General features: G+C 41.7%; 1 protein-coding gene across 1 annotated transcript in view; it reads left to right on the top strand.

The window, feature by feature from the left end:
* The window catches only part of LOC146976669 (uncharacterized), an 85,696-nt gene that overhangs the window by 49,300 nt on the left and 19,128 nt on the right, over positions 1-17,268 (top strand). The window contains exons 6-9 of the mRNA XM_085796585.1: positions 4,050-4,181; positions 9,900-10,082; positions 10,917-11,009; positions 12,083-12,169. Of these exons, the coding sequence (XP_085652711.1) occupies positions 4,050-4,181; positions 9,900-10,082; positions 10,917-11,009; positions 12,083-12,169 (495 nt within the window). The remainder of the gene's footprint in view (positions 1-4,049; positions 4,182-9,899; positions 10,083-10,916; positions 11,010-12,082; positions 12,170-17,268) is intronic.

The following is a 17,268-nucleotide window of genomic DNA, read 5'->3' on the forward strand; positions in this document are numbered from 1 at the left end:
GCATTTTGGCAAATTATGGCCCATTGCCATAATCCCTAGTCGTAGATCGGCGGGGCAGAGCCGCAAGCTGCTTAGCTGACGCAATGGAGGTGCGCTGTATTTGCACGTTTCCCTCATCAAACTCATCAAATACACAATCCAACAACTCCAAAACGCTCTCCTGGACAAGTTGTGACCCACATATTCACCACGCTATGAGATAATAACGTATAATCATATGTAACATGAAGCAAATACTCTGAACTACTTGCACTTTTGAAATCACTCTGCCGAGCAGCCGTGTCTGGAATGTAGGGTCAGTTACGCATTTACCTCGAAAACAACTCTGTCTCATAATGTTGTGTTATTATTTCATAGTGTGGTGAATGTGCAGGTCACAACTTGTACACCAGAGCGTTGTGGAGTTGTTGGATTGTGTATTTGATGAGGGAAAGGCAAAAATACAGCGCGCCGTGCAGAGCTCACGTCTCTGCTCCACCGATCTAAAAACAGCTTGCACCGACAATTAAAGGTAATGAATCTACTCCTCAGACTATAGGGATAATGGTAATGGGTGAATTCAACAACTTCTGAAGACACTTCAAATTCTACATGTAGTATATACTACTATCCTGAAACACTACTAGTTTCTTCATATGCCACCTGCCACAACAGCAAATATTTCCCAGATCTCAATGTACAGTATGACCTCAAAGACCCCCCAACTGATCTAGATATTACCTTAAGTATTACACAGTCTCCAGTTGATTCATTACATGCAGTTCATGAGTGACTGAGCAGCGGTGGGTGATTGATGTGGAGCAGTTTGGTGTGAAACATCTTGTCTTCTGTGAAGAGATTTCCCAGAGGAAGCTGATGGGATTTGGTATCCAGGCAACATGCCTGTATCCTGTCAGTAAACAGAGCCTTTGGCTAAATCACACAGTAATAAAACTCCTCCTCCTCCTCCTCCTCCTCCTCCTCCTCCTCCTCCTCCTCCTCCTCCTCCTCCTCCTCAGAGTGAGACACATGCAGCGGAGACAAAGGACAGCCGAGGACACGGACTCCTCGGCGTGTTTCCACTTTGATTTTGCAGATGAACGGCTGCAGTGTGTTTCCCACATGTGTGTTTTGTTGTTGAACTCACATCTGTCGAATTTTTACTGTCGTCAGAGCCCAGGACCAATAAAACGAGGACGAGACCGTGACATCATCATGTCAGATGAAGGCCACCGCAGCCTGAGGAGAATCGTTTGTTGAAAACTGCAGCGTCAACTAAAGAGAAATCTCAAACACAGAGTTTCCCTGTAGCAACATGTGGCCAGATGATATATATATATATATAAGTGCATATATAATATATATAAGTGCTTCAGAACATGCACATGTGGACATACTGTAGATACAGGGCTGTCAGTCAATCAGAGGAGAGGAAGCTCTGATCCTTGCTTCTGATTGGCTGACTGTTTTTTGAGTGGTCTATTAAAAAGGTAGATTTCAGGTAAAGACTCGAAAAAAAGCACTCCACTCCACTCACACTCACTGCTATGTTGTGACATCACAAAGTTGCAGAGGGCCTGTCCATTTTTTTTTAAATCTCATTTTTCTAAATGCTATACTCAACACCTTTAAGCTACATGGACTTTTAAATTTTGCAGCTAACTCATAACTCAACAGCAGCCAATGCTACAATTTCCTCAAGATTAACTTTAAAATCTCCAAACAGAAAATGCACTGGGAAACATGATCACCCCATTTACAATTGGCATTAACATGCATCTCGTATCCGGATTATCTGGATACAATTTGACTGGATAACTATTTACACCTGGCATTAATATTGACATTGAGATCCGACTGAGATCCGATCACAAATACGTTATCGCGGTATTTCCGCCCCACATTTAAACTTGTGTTCAGTGTGGTCATGATGCATCCCTGGTGCCCTGGTGGTTTGGCCAATCAGGTCACAATCCCTCCTCAATGTGTCTTTGGTACGTTTGCACCTGTACTTTCATGTGGTCAAACACTATAGTCCGATCACAAACACATGTTAACGCCAGGTGTAAACGGGGTACATGCTAGGCTACCAGAATGGACTGATCCTTTGCCTTCTCCAGCAGGTGGTCACATGTTCTGTCTTCACGTTGATCGGTGACAAAGCGGTCAGGGTCGTATCAAACGTGTTCATGCTCATGTTGAGTCTCGGGACGAGCAGCGCAGTGAGGGAACAATGGTCCACACTGACCTCTGGATGAGACAGATGCTTCAGTCAACCAAAACCACAACCTCTCTCTAACCTTCACCAAAGTGCTTTTTTTCCCCCCAAAACCAAACCACACACAGGACTTTAAACGTCTGTCGTCCAAGTCCACCCCCTCGTCCCTACCTCTGTGTGCAGCAATGGGAAACTTGTTCCCACCACACTGCAAAAACTCAAAATCTTTCCAAGAATATTTCAAACTTTATTTATTTGTATAGCACCTTTCATACATATAAAAATGCAACACAAAGTGCTTTACAGTGTAGTTGTATTATTTCTTGTCAAAATGTCTCATTTCTAGGCAAAACTATCTATTTCCACTTTAAATAAGACTCATCACCTAAAAATCAACTTGTTTTTAGATAATTTTCACTTGTTTCAAACTAATTTTCACTTGAAATAAGTAGAAAAATCTGCCAGTGAAATCAAGTTTTTTGTGCTTGTAATAAGAAAGAAAAACTTGCTCCACTATCAGATTTTTCTACTTATTTCAAATGAAAATAGACTTGAAATAAGTAAAAAGTGTCTAAAAACAAGCTACTTTTTATGTATAACTATGTATGTATATGTATAAATATACATATTTAGGTATAATGAGATTTGTTTTGACTAGAAATTACATTTTGACTAGAAATAAGACAAATATTCTAGTAAGATTTTGAGTTTTTGCAGTGTAGCTAAGGTAGTAGGACAATTTCTAGGAAACAGAGATAATAGAGATGTCTGTACTGTACTAACTCCCCTCATGCTAAATACAGCTAAATATTTCACAGAGTGGTGGAACATCAGTAGAAGGTTTCTTGAGGTAACTTGCTGAACTCAGACACTCAGCACTTAAGAGTCTTGAGGCTGAAAATAAATTAGATTGGGCCGTCCTTTGCTTTGGCTGACTCCTGGCCCCAGGGTGACGATCCATCTCCAATCAGACCTTATGTAGAACGCCATCTTTGATAAACTGCAGCTGTCACTTGGATCATTAATTAAACATCTTAACACGAGCATCTAAGAGCGTGCAGCTGACGGTCTCATCCATTAAACAGACACACAGACACACACACACACACACACACACACACACACTTACACGAGGACACACATTTGCAGCTTTTCCCAATAAACTTGTTGAGTTCCCTCACTGGTTCCAGTCCAAGCCCACCTCTGAGAGAGAGGGATGATGAAACTGAGAGTAACTAACTCTCTCTCACACACACACACACACACACACACACACACACACACACAGTGGTGTCTGGTTGGGTTCACATTACATTACAACCTTGTTCTACCGGTGACACAGACTCTAATGGTTAAATTGTGAGGACTTTAGTTGCCGTCTCCCCTCAGTGTGACCGTGTCCCCACATTCACATAAACACACGCAGTCTGTTGAAGGCTGCTCTTTGTTCTCTGATGGATGCCCTCCCTGTGTTATTTGCCTCTACAGTCTACAGTGGCCAGTTTAAAGACTGGTCAAACATATGTTTGGATTTGTGCAGGGATTTTCCCATAATCCTCGGCTGGTCCCGCTTCAATCATTTCTGTGATGAAGAGCTGCATCAGCCAGTGAGCTGCTGATTGTTCTGTTCTCTTTTATTCTTTGTATCCATTATTTCTTTCAGCAACAAAAAAAGAAAAGAAAAAAGAGGATCTTTTCACACTGTAAATGTTTCCATGTGTTAGAAATACGTTGGACTTGTCTCTGTTGAGCCTCTGTCAGACAAACACCTGTTAGTTGGAGCTGTGGAAAGTTTCCATGTTGCTCTCATGTCTGAATTTTACACTCAAGTGGAGTTGCGTCTGTTTCTCAGGAACTTTCCAAGCACTTTGATAAAAGTGCCCCCGGATACGAGGTTGTGGAGGACGCCATCATCACCATGACAGCAGTGGCCTGGTACATCAACGACATGAAGAGGAAACAGGAACACGCTGTGCGGCTGCAGGTAAATACAAACACAGTTACAGCAGCATACAGTCAGTACACTGTTTCACTGTCAACTTAGTTTCACTAGAGATGAGAGAAAATACTGTGTTCATCGTTAAAATCCACATCAAAGCTCTGACTAGTTTAACCATGGTGATAAGGGTCAGGTATGTCGATGTGCATCACAGCTCTTTTCATACTCTTTAAATGCAAATGAGCCACTGCCAGTGATGGGATCATGGGAATAACGGCATTATAAAATAACAGCGTTACTAACGGCGCTACTTTTTTCAGTAACGAGCAACCAAAAAAGTTACTGTTTCCCCCGTTATAATGCCGTTACCGTTACTGACAATAAAATACTAAATGATTTGACTCAAGAAGTACCATTACAAAATAATACAACCATTAAAGTGTAGGTTATACACATTTTTTAAAATTGTTTATTAGACAGGAATACTGAGTGAGTTGGTTAGTTCCAGATAAACGGGAGGTTATGGGGGTGAATCCAATTAATTTTACAGTTAGTTTTTGAAAGTAACGTGGCCACTGGATCACTGGATGACAACTGACACAACTGAGGAAACAGCTCATAAAAACACATGGATTTCAACCTAGGGAGCCTGCAATTTACAGATTTTATTTGTCAGTTGTCACATTGTAGGGCCAGAAGGCAAGACAAACACATATTTCCATAATATGTCCCCTTTAAAAATGATTCACTTTACTAAATTCACAAATGTATCATCAGTGAAGCAGGAAGTAGAAGTCCAACATCTCCATCTCCTCCAGAATGATTTCATATGCCCCAACTATCAGTATGTATAAGTGTAACAGTCATAACAGCAGCAGTAGCTGCCCTGCAGTCATGATGACCTGTTAGCAGCCTGATACTTAGAGTTCATCTCCAGACGAGCCTCAGCCTCTGTTCTACATCAGTATCACAGTGAGTGCAGACTGAGCCGTCACATAATCACATGTGACAGCCAAGACGGTTGGCAAGGCACAACAACAGCTTAGCGAGGTATTCTACAGGGCAGCGCTCAGGAAGGCCAGACAGATATCTGGGGATGCCTCACACCCCTTAAATTTAGAATTTGATCTTCTCCCATCTGGCCGCATATTCAGGGTCCAAAGGGCAAACAGGAAGATTTATAAGAAAGCCTTTATTCTATGTGCTACGAGCAATGCGAATGCGAATGACTGCACCTGATTTGAAGTAGGTTTCTGTTTTTATTTATTTGAACCTATTGCTGCTGTTATTTCTTGTCCACTTGTCTGGACAATGTTGATGTGTCGGATTTTCGTCTGTGATAAAATACTAAATCTTTGAGATCCAGGTGTTCAGCCCAGGTCTAACCTGTAGCTGCGCAGCATTTGAGGCGGCGTCTTGACTTCCTGAAACACTTAAATAACGTGAGGTTTGAGTGGCGGAGCGGCCGAGCGCCGTGGCGTCCCCTCTGTGAGCCCTCGGCCTGCTTCCCCTGCAGCTGGAGGTCAGCTGGGCGACCTTTAGGTGCTGCAGTCTACAACCGCTGCATTCCTCCACTCCCCCAACACGTGTTCCCCTCGTTACACACAGGAACATGTTATTAACTTGTTCCATCACACACAGACACGCTCAGCCACCGTGTGTGTGTGTGTGTGTGTGTGTGTGTGTGTGTGTGTGTGAGACAGCTCCTTCTCATCTCCACACTTTTTCCACACCTCTGTCATCTCCATGTTGTTATGTAACGTGGCTGTTTTGCCATTTTATCTCAAAAACGATGATGACGCTGAGTGACCCACTAGAGCACATTACTGACATTACACTCAGGTCTTCATATAAAGACTACTTGCAGCGCCAGTGTTGGACCTGATTGATGGTTTAGAAATAATTAGAAAGAGAAATTAAAAGATAATTACAGGTCTGGTAAGAAAAACACCATAAAAAAAACAAAGGTAAGAGCCCCGTTCATGAGCGACCCCCGAGCCTCCTCTGCGTCTCAGTCAAACAATCATTTTTGGATTAGGCCTCATGAGTCCTCCTAAAGCTGTAGCGCAGTTTTAATACCACTGGGATATTGTATAAAAGCACTCATTACAAGAACAGAAGAACAGTGAGTGCTGTTAAACTGTATAAACATGTCTACATCTTTCTCATCCCTCGTTCCTCTGTGTGAGGTCAAAGGTCAAAGTTCATCTCCACAGCCTGTCAGTCATCACAGGAAATCTCTGATTAATAAGCTCTGGCAGCAGTGTCAAAAGTACTCACATTCTGTACTTAAGTAGAAGTAGAGATACTTGTGTAAAAAATATACTCTGGTAAAAGTAGAAGATGATTCAACTCCAACGGAGTTGTTTTCGGGGCAAATGTAGAGACTGCTTGCCCAAAAACTGCATCCAACGGGAACATGCATCAGCGGTTTTACATGAATTTCCCTCTAAAACAACTCTGTGTGGTAACGTTGTGTTATTATCTCATAGCGTGGTGAATGTGCAGCTCACAACTTGTCCACCAGAGCGTTGTGGAGTTGTTGGATTGTGTATTTGATGAGTTTAATGAGGGAAACCAAGAACTCCCATTAGCATCCGTAGCGTAGCTCTGAGCAGCTCGCGGCTCTGCTCCGCCGTTCTAAAAATAGCTTGCACCGACAATTAAAGGTAACGAACCTACTGCTATGACTATAGGGATTATGGCAATGGGCCAATTAGCCAAAATGTTGAACTATCCCTTTAAGTACAGTACTGCGTAACCTCGTTACTTCCCACCTCTGAACTGTGGTGACTTGTTTCTGAAACACGCTCAGGTGTTCAGGTTGTGTGTGTTTCAGAGTTTCAGAACATCTCATCAGACGTTCAGAAGGTTGAAGGATCAGGCAGCAAACAGGTGTTGACCTCTGACCTCTCAGCAGCTGCAGGGGCGGGGCCAGATGGAGGACACATGAGGCGGCTGAAAAGCTGGTTTCTCTGCGTTCTCCTGATGACAACAACATCTTCATGTGTGATTTACATTTGTTCATGAGGAAGCATCAATGCTCTGATTTAATTATATATCACCTGGAAAACAAGATTTGGCAGGTGACCTAAGGCAGGGGTTCTCACTAGTCTCACTCTGGGCTCCACATCGTCCCATGGTCATTAAGTCACGACCCACTTTTATAGAATTCAAACCAAGATTTTTTTTTAAGCCTTTAAAACCTCATTTTGCTCTTTATTGAGCAAAGTGCATTTCAGAGCACATGAATGAAACTGAGGAGTTACCATGACAACTGCATGTATGGAAGTGAATAAAATAATATCAAACTGCACAAAATGGAGACCAACAAAACGATATATTTGACTTCTAATGCATCTTTGCATTCAGAGCATGTTCACAAAAGTGAATAAATATCAAATTGCACAAAATAAAGACCCACAAAACAAAACAAGATTCACTGCATTCAGGCCACATTAATAAGAAACTGATATCTTTGCATTCAGAGCAAATGGAGCAAATAATAAGAAAGTGAGGAGGAGCATTACAACTGCATGTGTTCATGTGTCTCGTGCCTTTCAATATAAGTTATTTTTCAAAATAAAAGACATGTCCAACATCAGATGTGCATTAAATATTATTTACTTTTTTGACCAGCTGTCCGCGACCCATCCAGAACGGGTCTAGACCCACTTTTGGGTCCCGACCCACCAGTTGAGAACCACTGACCTAAAGAAAGGTTTGACACAAAGTTAGTACAGTGGTCAAGGAGACAATAGAACAACATGCCGGTGTAGGTGATGTCACAGAGCTGCAATCACACGCTGAGGCAGCTGCTGAAGGGAAAAGTACCAAACTGTAGAAGACATCAACCCAAAATAATGTTGTGCAACCGCTCAATAAATCAGGATGAGGATATGGCGAGCAGAACATGAATCTGGTGCTAGATTTAGTTTGTCATCTTTTATACAGCGTGATCAAAGCTTTATAATTCTTCGATCAAACTGTGACAGTTTGTTTGCCCACGGCCGGTACACTCATGAGAGAAAATCTGGGAGGATCATGTGTGATGAGTTCAGTTTAATCAGTAGAGTATTTCCATGTTTTTACATAAAGTCTAAAACTCTCTAAAAAACCACAAAGGATCCTGAAGTGACCAACAGAAGAGCTCTATGGGTCAGGTCTAACTGTAAGTGCTGTTATGTGGACTCATTGTACATTTCAGGTACACATGGGCCGCTGAGGCAAACAGAAAACATATTGTTAGCATTGGTCTTAATGACGTCACAGTGTTCACGCCTATGTATCACTGCCACAAGATCACACAACCAGAAGTGTTGTACTCCCATTGCATGTGTGGACTACACACAGAGGACAGAGATATACGTAGATTGAATGTATAAAACAGCACAAGCAACCTTTAAACTCAAAACAGCGCTTTGAAAAACATCTGGAACGTGTCATCGATCGTACCTCAGAAAACTACAGAGCGACTGAGACTGAGAGGGAAATGTTTCATATTTATGTTTCCCTTGTTCTGTGGCACCGGGTGATTTCCATCTTTTACACATCATGAGAAAGTATTTTGTTCAGGCAGAGTCATGGATCCTTCAAGTGGTCAGAGAGATTCCCACACTGCATCAGGGACTGTTTGTTCCTGGTGGACTGGGCTGATCGAGGTGCAGCAGTTCAAGGTGCTTTCCAGTCCTGTAGAACCTCTCTGTAGTCTGTCGCAGTGGTTCTCAACTGGTGGGTCGGGACCCAAAAGTGGGTCGCGGACCCGTTCTGGATGGGTCGCGGACAGCTGGTCAAAAAAGTAAATAATATTTAATGCACATCTGATGTTGGACATGTCTTTTATTTTGAAAAATAACTTATATAATATAATATTGAAAGGCACGCGTCACGTGAACACATGCAGTTGTAATGCTCCTCCTCACTTTCTTATTAATGTGGCCTGAATGCAGTGAATCTTGTTTTGTTTTGTGGGTCTTTATTTTGTGCATTTTGATATTTATTCACTTTAGTGAACATGCTCTGAATGCAGAGATGCATTAGAAGTCAAATATATCGTTTTGTTGGTCTCCATTTTGATATTTTTTTATTCACTTCCGTACATGCAGTTGTCATGGTAACTCCTCAGTTTCATTCATGTGCTCTGAAATGCACTTTGCTCAATAAAGAGCTAAATGAGTTTTTAAAGGCTTAAAAAAAAAAAAATCTTGGTTTGAATTCTATAAAAGTGGGTTTTGACTTAATGACCATGGGAAGATGTGGAGCCCAGAGTGAGACTAGTTGAGAACCCCTGATCTAAAGGTTCCACTTGGCTCATTATGTTTTGCGGTTCTGAAGAGTTTGTTTTAAAGGGACAATGAGGAGTTTTGTTAAAGCGAAGTGTTTTCTCACTACATTTATGAGCCTCCGCACCGTGAAATTCTTTGACCGGCGCAAGACAGACTCATGTTTTCATTCATCAAGAATTAAAGTCAGAGGTTGGAAGACGATCACATACCGTCGTAGTTCCCACCATAAACGGAGATTCGGCGGCGTTATTCTCATGACTCGCCACGAAACCGAAAGTAGAGACAAAACGATATATTTATCTAAAATGGACCATTAACAAGTGGTAACGGAGATTCATCCACATTAATATGAGACTTTTTTATTGTCGTGGAATTTTTCGTTCTGCCGCTGGAGAAACTCCTCGTTGTCCCTTTACTAAGAAGCTTCTCTCCAGATAAACTTCTGACATGTGTGTGACCTCTTGCTTCGTCCTCGCAGGAAATCGAGTCCCTGCTGGTGAACTGGAGCGGGCCGGACCTCGGCGGGTTCGGGGAGCTGGTTCTGGAGGGTTCCTTCAAGGTCCAGAGAGTGAAGAAGGAGAGAGCGTTCTTCCTGTTCGACAAGATGCTGTTAATCGCCAAGAAGAGGCTGGAGCAGTTTGTCTACAGCACGCATATATTCGTAAGCTGCTCCTCAACTCATTTATCCTCCCGCAGTCGTCATGGTCACCGAGGACGGTCAGGCATGGGCAACCTATCCAACTGTAGGGTTTCTTTCCAGCCAATCAGCAGCAGCAAATCAGACTTGACTCATTTAATCAGCTGGTCTCAGTCTTCAGACAGCTGATTGGTCAAACTGTCTGCTCAAACATGCAGCCACACAGACCTTTGAGGAGTGGTTTGCCCATGCCAATATGGTTTCTGTAGGTGCCAATGATTGTTTATGGCCATAGAAATATATAACTACACACTATTAAGCATTAGTTACGCATGAAATACTGAATTCATCATTTATAACACATGAATACTCATTGTTTATAAATACAGTTAAAATGTTTTACTCATCATTGATAAGCAATAACTAGGCTATATTTATAAACTACATACTAATGAGTATTCATGCGTTATAAATAGAAAAATTCAGTATTTATTAATGCTTAACTAATGCTTAATAGTGCATACTTATTATAAAGTGTTATCAATATACCTACAGTTTTTCTTTTACTTTTTTTGAAAAAAAAAAAAAAATTCAAAAACTCAGGTTGATGTTAGACACATGAAGAGAAGAGAAAAACAACCGAGCAGCAGTGTGAGAAGATGCTGTTTGGATTAAAAAAAAAATGAAATCACAGGAACAGAAAAAAATGGCACTCCTCAAAGGTTAAAGAAGCTTGAATCAAAATGCTAGTCCATAATAGAAGAGTGCTTTTCTATGATGTTAGACACATGTTGAACCCTTTCTAACGGCCCTGTTAACTTAGTTTTCTGGTGCTAATGTTTCCCCCGGTCCGCTCAGTGCTGTAACCTGCTGCTGGTGGAGACGCTGAAGGACCCGCTGTGTTTCCGAGTGTCGGACCAGACCATCCCCAAACAGCAGCACATCGTCCAGGTGAGCGGTGACATGACATCACCTCCGACTCCAGTCACCACAGGTCATGTCAGAGTCAGGCTGAGATCATCTCATGTCAAAAAAAGAGTCATATATAGTAAAGTAATACATCTCATTTCATTTCATTTTCGATTTATTTCATTCATGGTATGTACATTCTCACATAGTTGCACATATACATAGTGTTCACATTTTCACCATGAATGAAAAGGAGCAGGATGAAGAAAACTTATAGTACCTCCTCCTCTCTGTTGTTACAATTACATTGGCTTACTTCAACACCAATATTATTCTCTGTTTCAAAATATTAAAGATGATGAAACATAGTAATGACAAAAAAACAAACAAAATAACGGTAGACACCACTCGTCTATCTATCTTTTTCTTTTTTCCCTTCTTTTTCTCTTTCTCCTTCTTCTTTTTTGTAGATACTTATCTTTTCTTTTTTAAACATTTTCTTAAACTGAGACATACTTGTACAACTTTTCAGTTCCTTGCTTTGTGAATGCCATACTTTTACACCTGCAACAGAAATACACATTTGTTTTAAGCTTAGCCTTGCAAATGTATGTTTAAAATCAAGCTTCAGTCTGTTGTCCCCTTCCTCCAATTTAAACAAGCTTTGTAAATGTTCTGGTAATGATCTGTTCTTTGCTTTAAACATTATTTTTAGGTTCTGTAATTCTATTATATCAGCCATTTTCAACAAACCTGCAGAAATAAAAAATCTATTTGAGGGATCTCTATTACCTTACATCTGCTCAATCTGCAGCCAATTGATAACGATCACTGGTGTGAAGATAACAAACCGTATTGAGAAATCACTTAGTGAAGTTGTAACAGACATGTATCTTTATGTTCTGACATGTCATGGTGTGAACCGGTGAATCAGTAGCTGCAGCCCTCGCCTTAAGCAATACTAAGGGAGCTACAGCACAACAACATGAGCAAATGATGACACATAGTTGTAGGTGAGGAGTTACTGTAATAATGACAGTCAGGTTGTAGAGTTTTACTGTGTCAGCTGTGTGCACTAACTGTCATTAACACGGCCTCAATGTGATGTGATGCAGACCAAGAACCAGGAGGAGAAGAGACTGTGGGTGCACTACCTCAAGAGACTGATAGTAGAGAACCATCCCGCTTCACTCCCACAGAAGGTGAGGGGGGGTGGGTGGGGGTGTGGGGGGTCTAAGTAGCTGTCACAATGTCACTTGTTGTTGAATCATACAGTAGAAATGGTGGTGTTACTGTTGAACTACTGTTGCACCTGGAGTAGTTAGAAGAAGTAACGGAGAGATCTACTGCATGAGTCATAGCAGCGTTAGCTACAGTAGCAGTATCAGTACTTTGGTCTCTGCTGCCACCTGCTGGTCATATACACAAACTCCTAAGGACACTATTAAAGGGATTATATATTATATTATCTCCTCCCCCTCATGTGGACTAAGGGCTGGGAGAAGTTTCAGAGTCCTCCGTGGCTTCTCTGAGTTACAGGGGGTCTCGGCGTAGCAGTGCATGTCCATATAACAGTTGCAAATGGATACCAACTGTCTTCGTAACAAAAAGACACACCAAAAAACATCCAAATACCTCCATGTTGCTCGTATGTAATGTCCGTCTTGTATTGAAGCCCCGAAATGCGAAATTGTCCCGAAAAAAATTAAATAAGTCAATATTTCAAGCTTGTTTTGTAGCGGAAGCTTCTCGAAGCTCCTCTTCCCTCTTCAAATTTGGACAAACTGGGAAGAGGACAGACCCTGGTTTGTCCAAATTTGACGAACCGGGAAGAGGAGCTTCCGCTACTAGCTTGAAATATAGACTTATTTAATTTTTTTTTGGGACATTACATACGAGCAGCATGGAGGTATTTGGATGTTTTTTGGTGTGTCTTTTTGTTTGCAACCGTTATATGGACATGCAGTGCTACGCCGAGACCCCCTGTAACTCAGAGAAGTTACCCGGGAATTTCAATTTTGGGTGAACTATCCCTTTAAAACACTTCAACATCTGTCAGGCCGAGGAAATACATCAAAACCTAAACAAAATGCACACGCACAGACACATCAACATGTTTTACAGCTTTTTTATACCATGATCCAAACCATCACAATGGCTACAGTATGTCACCTTTTCCTGTATTGTTTGTGACATACAGAGTTTGCCATTTTGAAACTGCTTCCTACACAGTGGACTCATAGGACCCATAATGCATTTTTTTTATTCACACATAGACACACGCACACCTCGTCATCATTGCAAGGAAAATACATAGACATTTCTGCAGTGGCTGGGTGTGTAAAGGGGGTCACCCCAAGGAAACTACTTCCTCTTGTTAGCTTCCTGCTACCATCTCTTGTGTTAGGGTCATCTTACATCAGCTGTAAGATACACTAAAAACAATTATTTCTGATCTCTTGGTTATATTGTTAGGCTTCCTTATCCATGAAAAGGTTTGTTTTATGATTTCAGTTTCAACTCTAATTATTGTTCTTATCATTATAACTGGGTCAAAAGTGACCCTGACACCATTACAGTAAAATTATAACCAGAGCATTTTAGAATTTTGTGAAAAAAAAAAGTTTTATTTTGTTTAAATTCCTGACAAAGTCAAAAAGCCTTGATGCTATAAACACATTTATGTGGTACTGTTATGCATTAAAAACCTATAAACGGGTCACTGGTGACCCGAACACACTGTGGGCCTTGTGAAGCTCTGTCTGGACATCTGATGAGGGGAATCTTTATTGTTAAGTGTAAGAGAAATTAATGAAAAAAAAAAAGTTGAAAGGAAAGACAGGAACTGAAACAGTCCTGGCCAACAGCACCCCCTGCTGACTCAACTCCTACATACAAAAACAGAATGAACTCTAGTCTCTTCCTACAAGTTTGACCAGCGGCTTGTTGTATTACAGAGACTTTGACTGTGGCTCATACAGACATTAAAACAACACTATGTCGTTTTTTTTTTTACCTTAAAATACTGTTTCTAAACTCATTGAAGAGCTCCGGTGCTTCTATTCACCCGTGGCACAACACAGTGCAGCTGGACTAGTAGCACACTGAACTATGGGTAAATTAAAGCTAAAATGGCCAGGGAAAGAACCACACTCTCCTGGAAGTGTTTAACTGTTACAAGTAGGCTATGTTTTACATTTGATATGGAAACAATCATTGCTGCTCCACTGGCTCCACCTCGAGAGACTTGAATCATACTTGAAGTTTACACAAAGATGAAGACTTGCTACAGACTAAGGCTTACTGTGCCATGGTGGCGTAGGTGCCAATGATTGTTTACAGCCATAGAAACACACCTACAATTTTTTATTTTTTGCCATAAAAAAGCCCAAGTTGATGTTAGATACATGAAGAGAAGAAAAAAACAATCAGAGTGGTGTTCTCAGCCTGTTCATGAAATATAATGAGAAAATGCTCTTTGGATTAAACCAGCACTAAGTAACTTTTCAACCTTCATAAAATATTTTCATAACTTTTGTGATGATACATCGACTTAAAACAAGTTGAATGACACCTCTGTCGTGGTCTGAGGGGGTCTGTATCATTATGGTCTGTATCTCTTTCTCTGGCACTAAGCAGCTTTGAGGAGCATGGTAGGAACCCGGCTCTCACTTTACTTTCACTTTCACTTTTGCGAGTCACAACAAGGAGGGAACAGGCAAAACGGCACTTTAGCAATGGATTATGTTTGTGTTTTCACTTTGAAATGATCCACTGGAAACAGAAACTTAGTTTTGATGTCTTTTGTTAATTTTAATGCAGGATATTTACAGGGCTTCACGCTAGTGTTCATGGGAAATGGAGTCTTCCTTCAGGCAAAACACTACCGCTTTGGTCCACAGGCGCCGCCAAACTCAACCAAAACTGAAAGTTCTTTAGTATTGCTTTAAAGGTGTACAGAAAAGAAAACTGAATTTGAGCCCACTCTGGATCATAAAATTAATGTGATAACTCATCTTTCAGACGATGTAGGCCAAACTTTGTGCAAAATTCTATTTCGCATTGGATAATGCAGGCGCACGGATTATACGTCAGCCTGTACACGAGTCACCAGCCACTGATATTGGATCCGTCATCCGTCATTCAAACGTCTGAGACACACACACACACACACACACGGAGCTCGGTCTCGCCCCAAGCTTTGAATATCCCGCCCGCTCCATAACAACCAATCAAATTTGTTTTCCTTACTCGGGTAAACTCGTGTTGCAGCTCGTGACAACTCGGCGCGACAAACAGGACAAACGGCCATTTCTGTACAGCTTTTAAAAAAAAAATAGAAACCACAAGAACAGAAGAAAAAAACTTGAATCAAAAAGATCGTAATTGAACAGATAAAATCAGCTGACATGTTTTCAACACATCAACATCACAGCACAAAGAACACAGGTAGACAGTTAGTCAGATGACAACCAGCTGGGGAGGGAAGCAGCCTCAGGTGCTAAGGACGAACACATTAACTGATCTCCAGCAGAGGGCAGCACAGACAGCACAGACAGCACAGCATTAAAGCATGTGGACGTCCTGTCCATGGACATGTCCCGGCAAATGAGGATGTTTTATTGGTCACTCTACCTGAAACGGTGTGTTTGGGAGATGTATAATTACAGGAGAGATGGTTGACACTTAATAAAACATCAAAGGTAAAAGGTATTACATCCATCCCCACCCCTGTCAGTTACTGAGTGATGAGCTTTACAGGCACGGTGGAATGAACATTGGTGAAATGACTCACATTTAAGAACCATCTGTCATCTGCCATCTGTATCAGTACCAATCAAAATATAGACTTGGTCCAAAAGATTAGTTTCTTACCCACAAAAAAGAGGAGTTTTTTGGCTGTAAAACATACACACTTCTTCACACAGCAGCGCAAACTCAAATGCAAGCTCAGGTAGTGAGTGGGACATGATATTGATCATGTAACTCTGATGTTATCCCTTATTGGTGAGACTGAGGCTGTTACTCCCCTATTCTTTTTTTTCTCAGTTGAGTGCTGATCTGATTGGTAGTTCCCATGGCAACACTGGACTTGTACCATGTTACCCTGGGGCGTAAAGTGATTAATGTCATTAAAGTCAGTGAGACTGATTTATGATCAAAACTACAATTTAGCCAGTGCTACAAATCAGCCTGACGTCTGTTTGTGAAACCGGTTGGACGAGGTGCAGTCAGAGTTGATCACATCGGGATCATTCCTCCCACAGCCCTATGTTCCCACATTTCTAACATTTTTTTTCACTGAAAATAAGGCCCTGTGTTCCCAAAGCCCTATGTTCCCACAGGGGGGCAACCGCCATTCCGACATCCCACCAGTCCGACATAGGCCTCTAATTGTCTAAATGGCAAAACTTAATTTTCTATCATATACGTATCCATCATTCCGACAAGTCTTGCCTCCTATGGTCGGAATGACGGTATTTTTTTTATTTTTTTAAACACCCTGCCTTTCCAACAATTCTTTTAATAGCGTACTTTTTCCCAAAAAAGATTTTGCACTGGTTGGGTTTAGGCAATGAAGAAAGGAATTGGTTAAGTTTAGTAAAAAGACCAGGTAGAGGCTAGACAGGCCAGATAGATAGAGAGAGTCCAGACAAGTAGGAGGGAGTCACCTGAGTACAGAATTTCCTTATATAAAGCTTTTTCGGAACGGTGGGATGATGGCATATTGGAATAGCGGTATGTCGGAGTGGTGGGATGTCGGAATGACGGGATGTCGGAATGACAGCATATAACTGTTCCCACAGCCCTATGTTCCCACATTTCTAACTTTTTTTCCCCACTGAAAATTAGGCCCTATGTTCCCATAACATCACACCCATAGACATATTTCCACATGTAGCAGAGCATCCGCCATGTGATAAATCTCAAATGTGGGAACATAGGGCTGTGGGAACATAGGGCTGTGGGAACATAAGGCTGTGGGAACATATGTCTGTGGGAACATAGGGCTGTGGGAACATAGGGCTGAGGGAACATAGGGCTGTGGGAACATAGGGCTGTGGGAACATAGGGCTGTGGGAACACAGGGCTGTGGGAACATAGGGCTGAGGGAACATAGGGCTGTGGGAACATAGAGCTGTGGGAACATAGGGCTGTAGGAACATAGGGCTGTGGGAACACAGGGCTGTGGGAACACAGGGCTGTGGAAACATAGGGCTGTGGGAACATAGGGCTGTGGGAACATAAGGCTGTGGGAACATAGGGCTGTGGGAACATAAGGCTGTGGGAACATAGGGCT

Source organism: Trachurus japonicus, chromosome 13 (genome assembly GCF_045865225.1).
Source record: "Trachurus japonicus isolate A0001 chromosome 13, Traja_1.0".
In the NCBI taxonomy this organism is placed as follows: domain Eukaryota; kingdom Metazoa; phylum Chordata; class Actinopteri; order Carangiformes; family Carangidae; genus Trachurus; species Trachurus japonicus.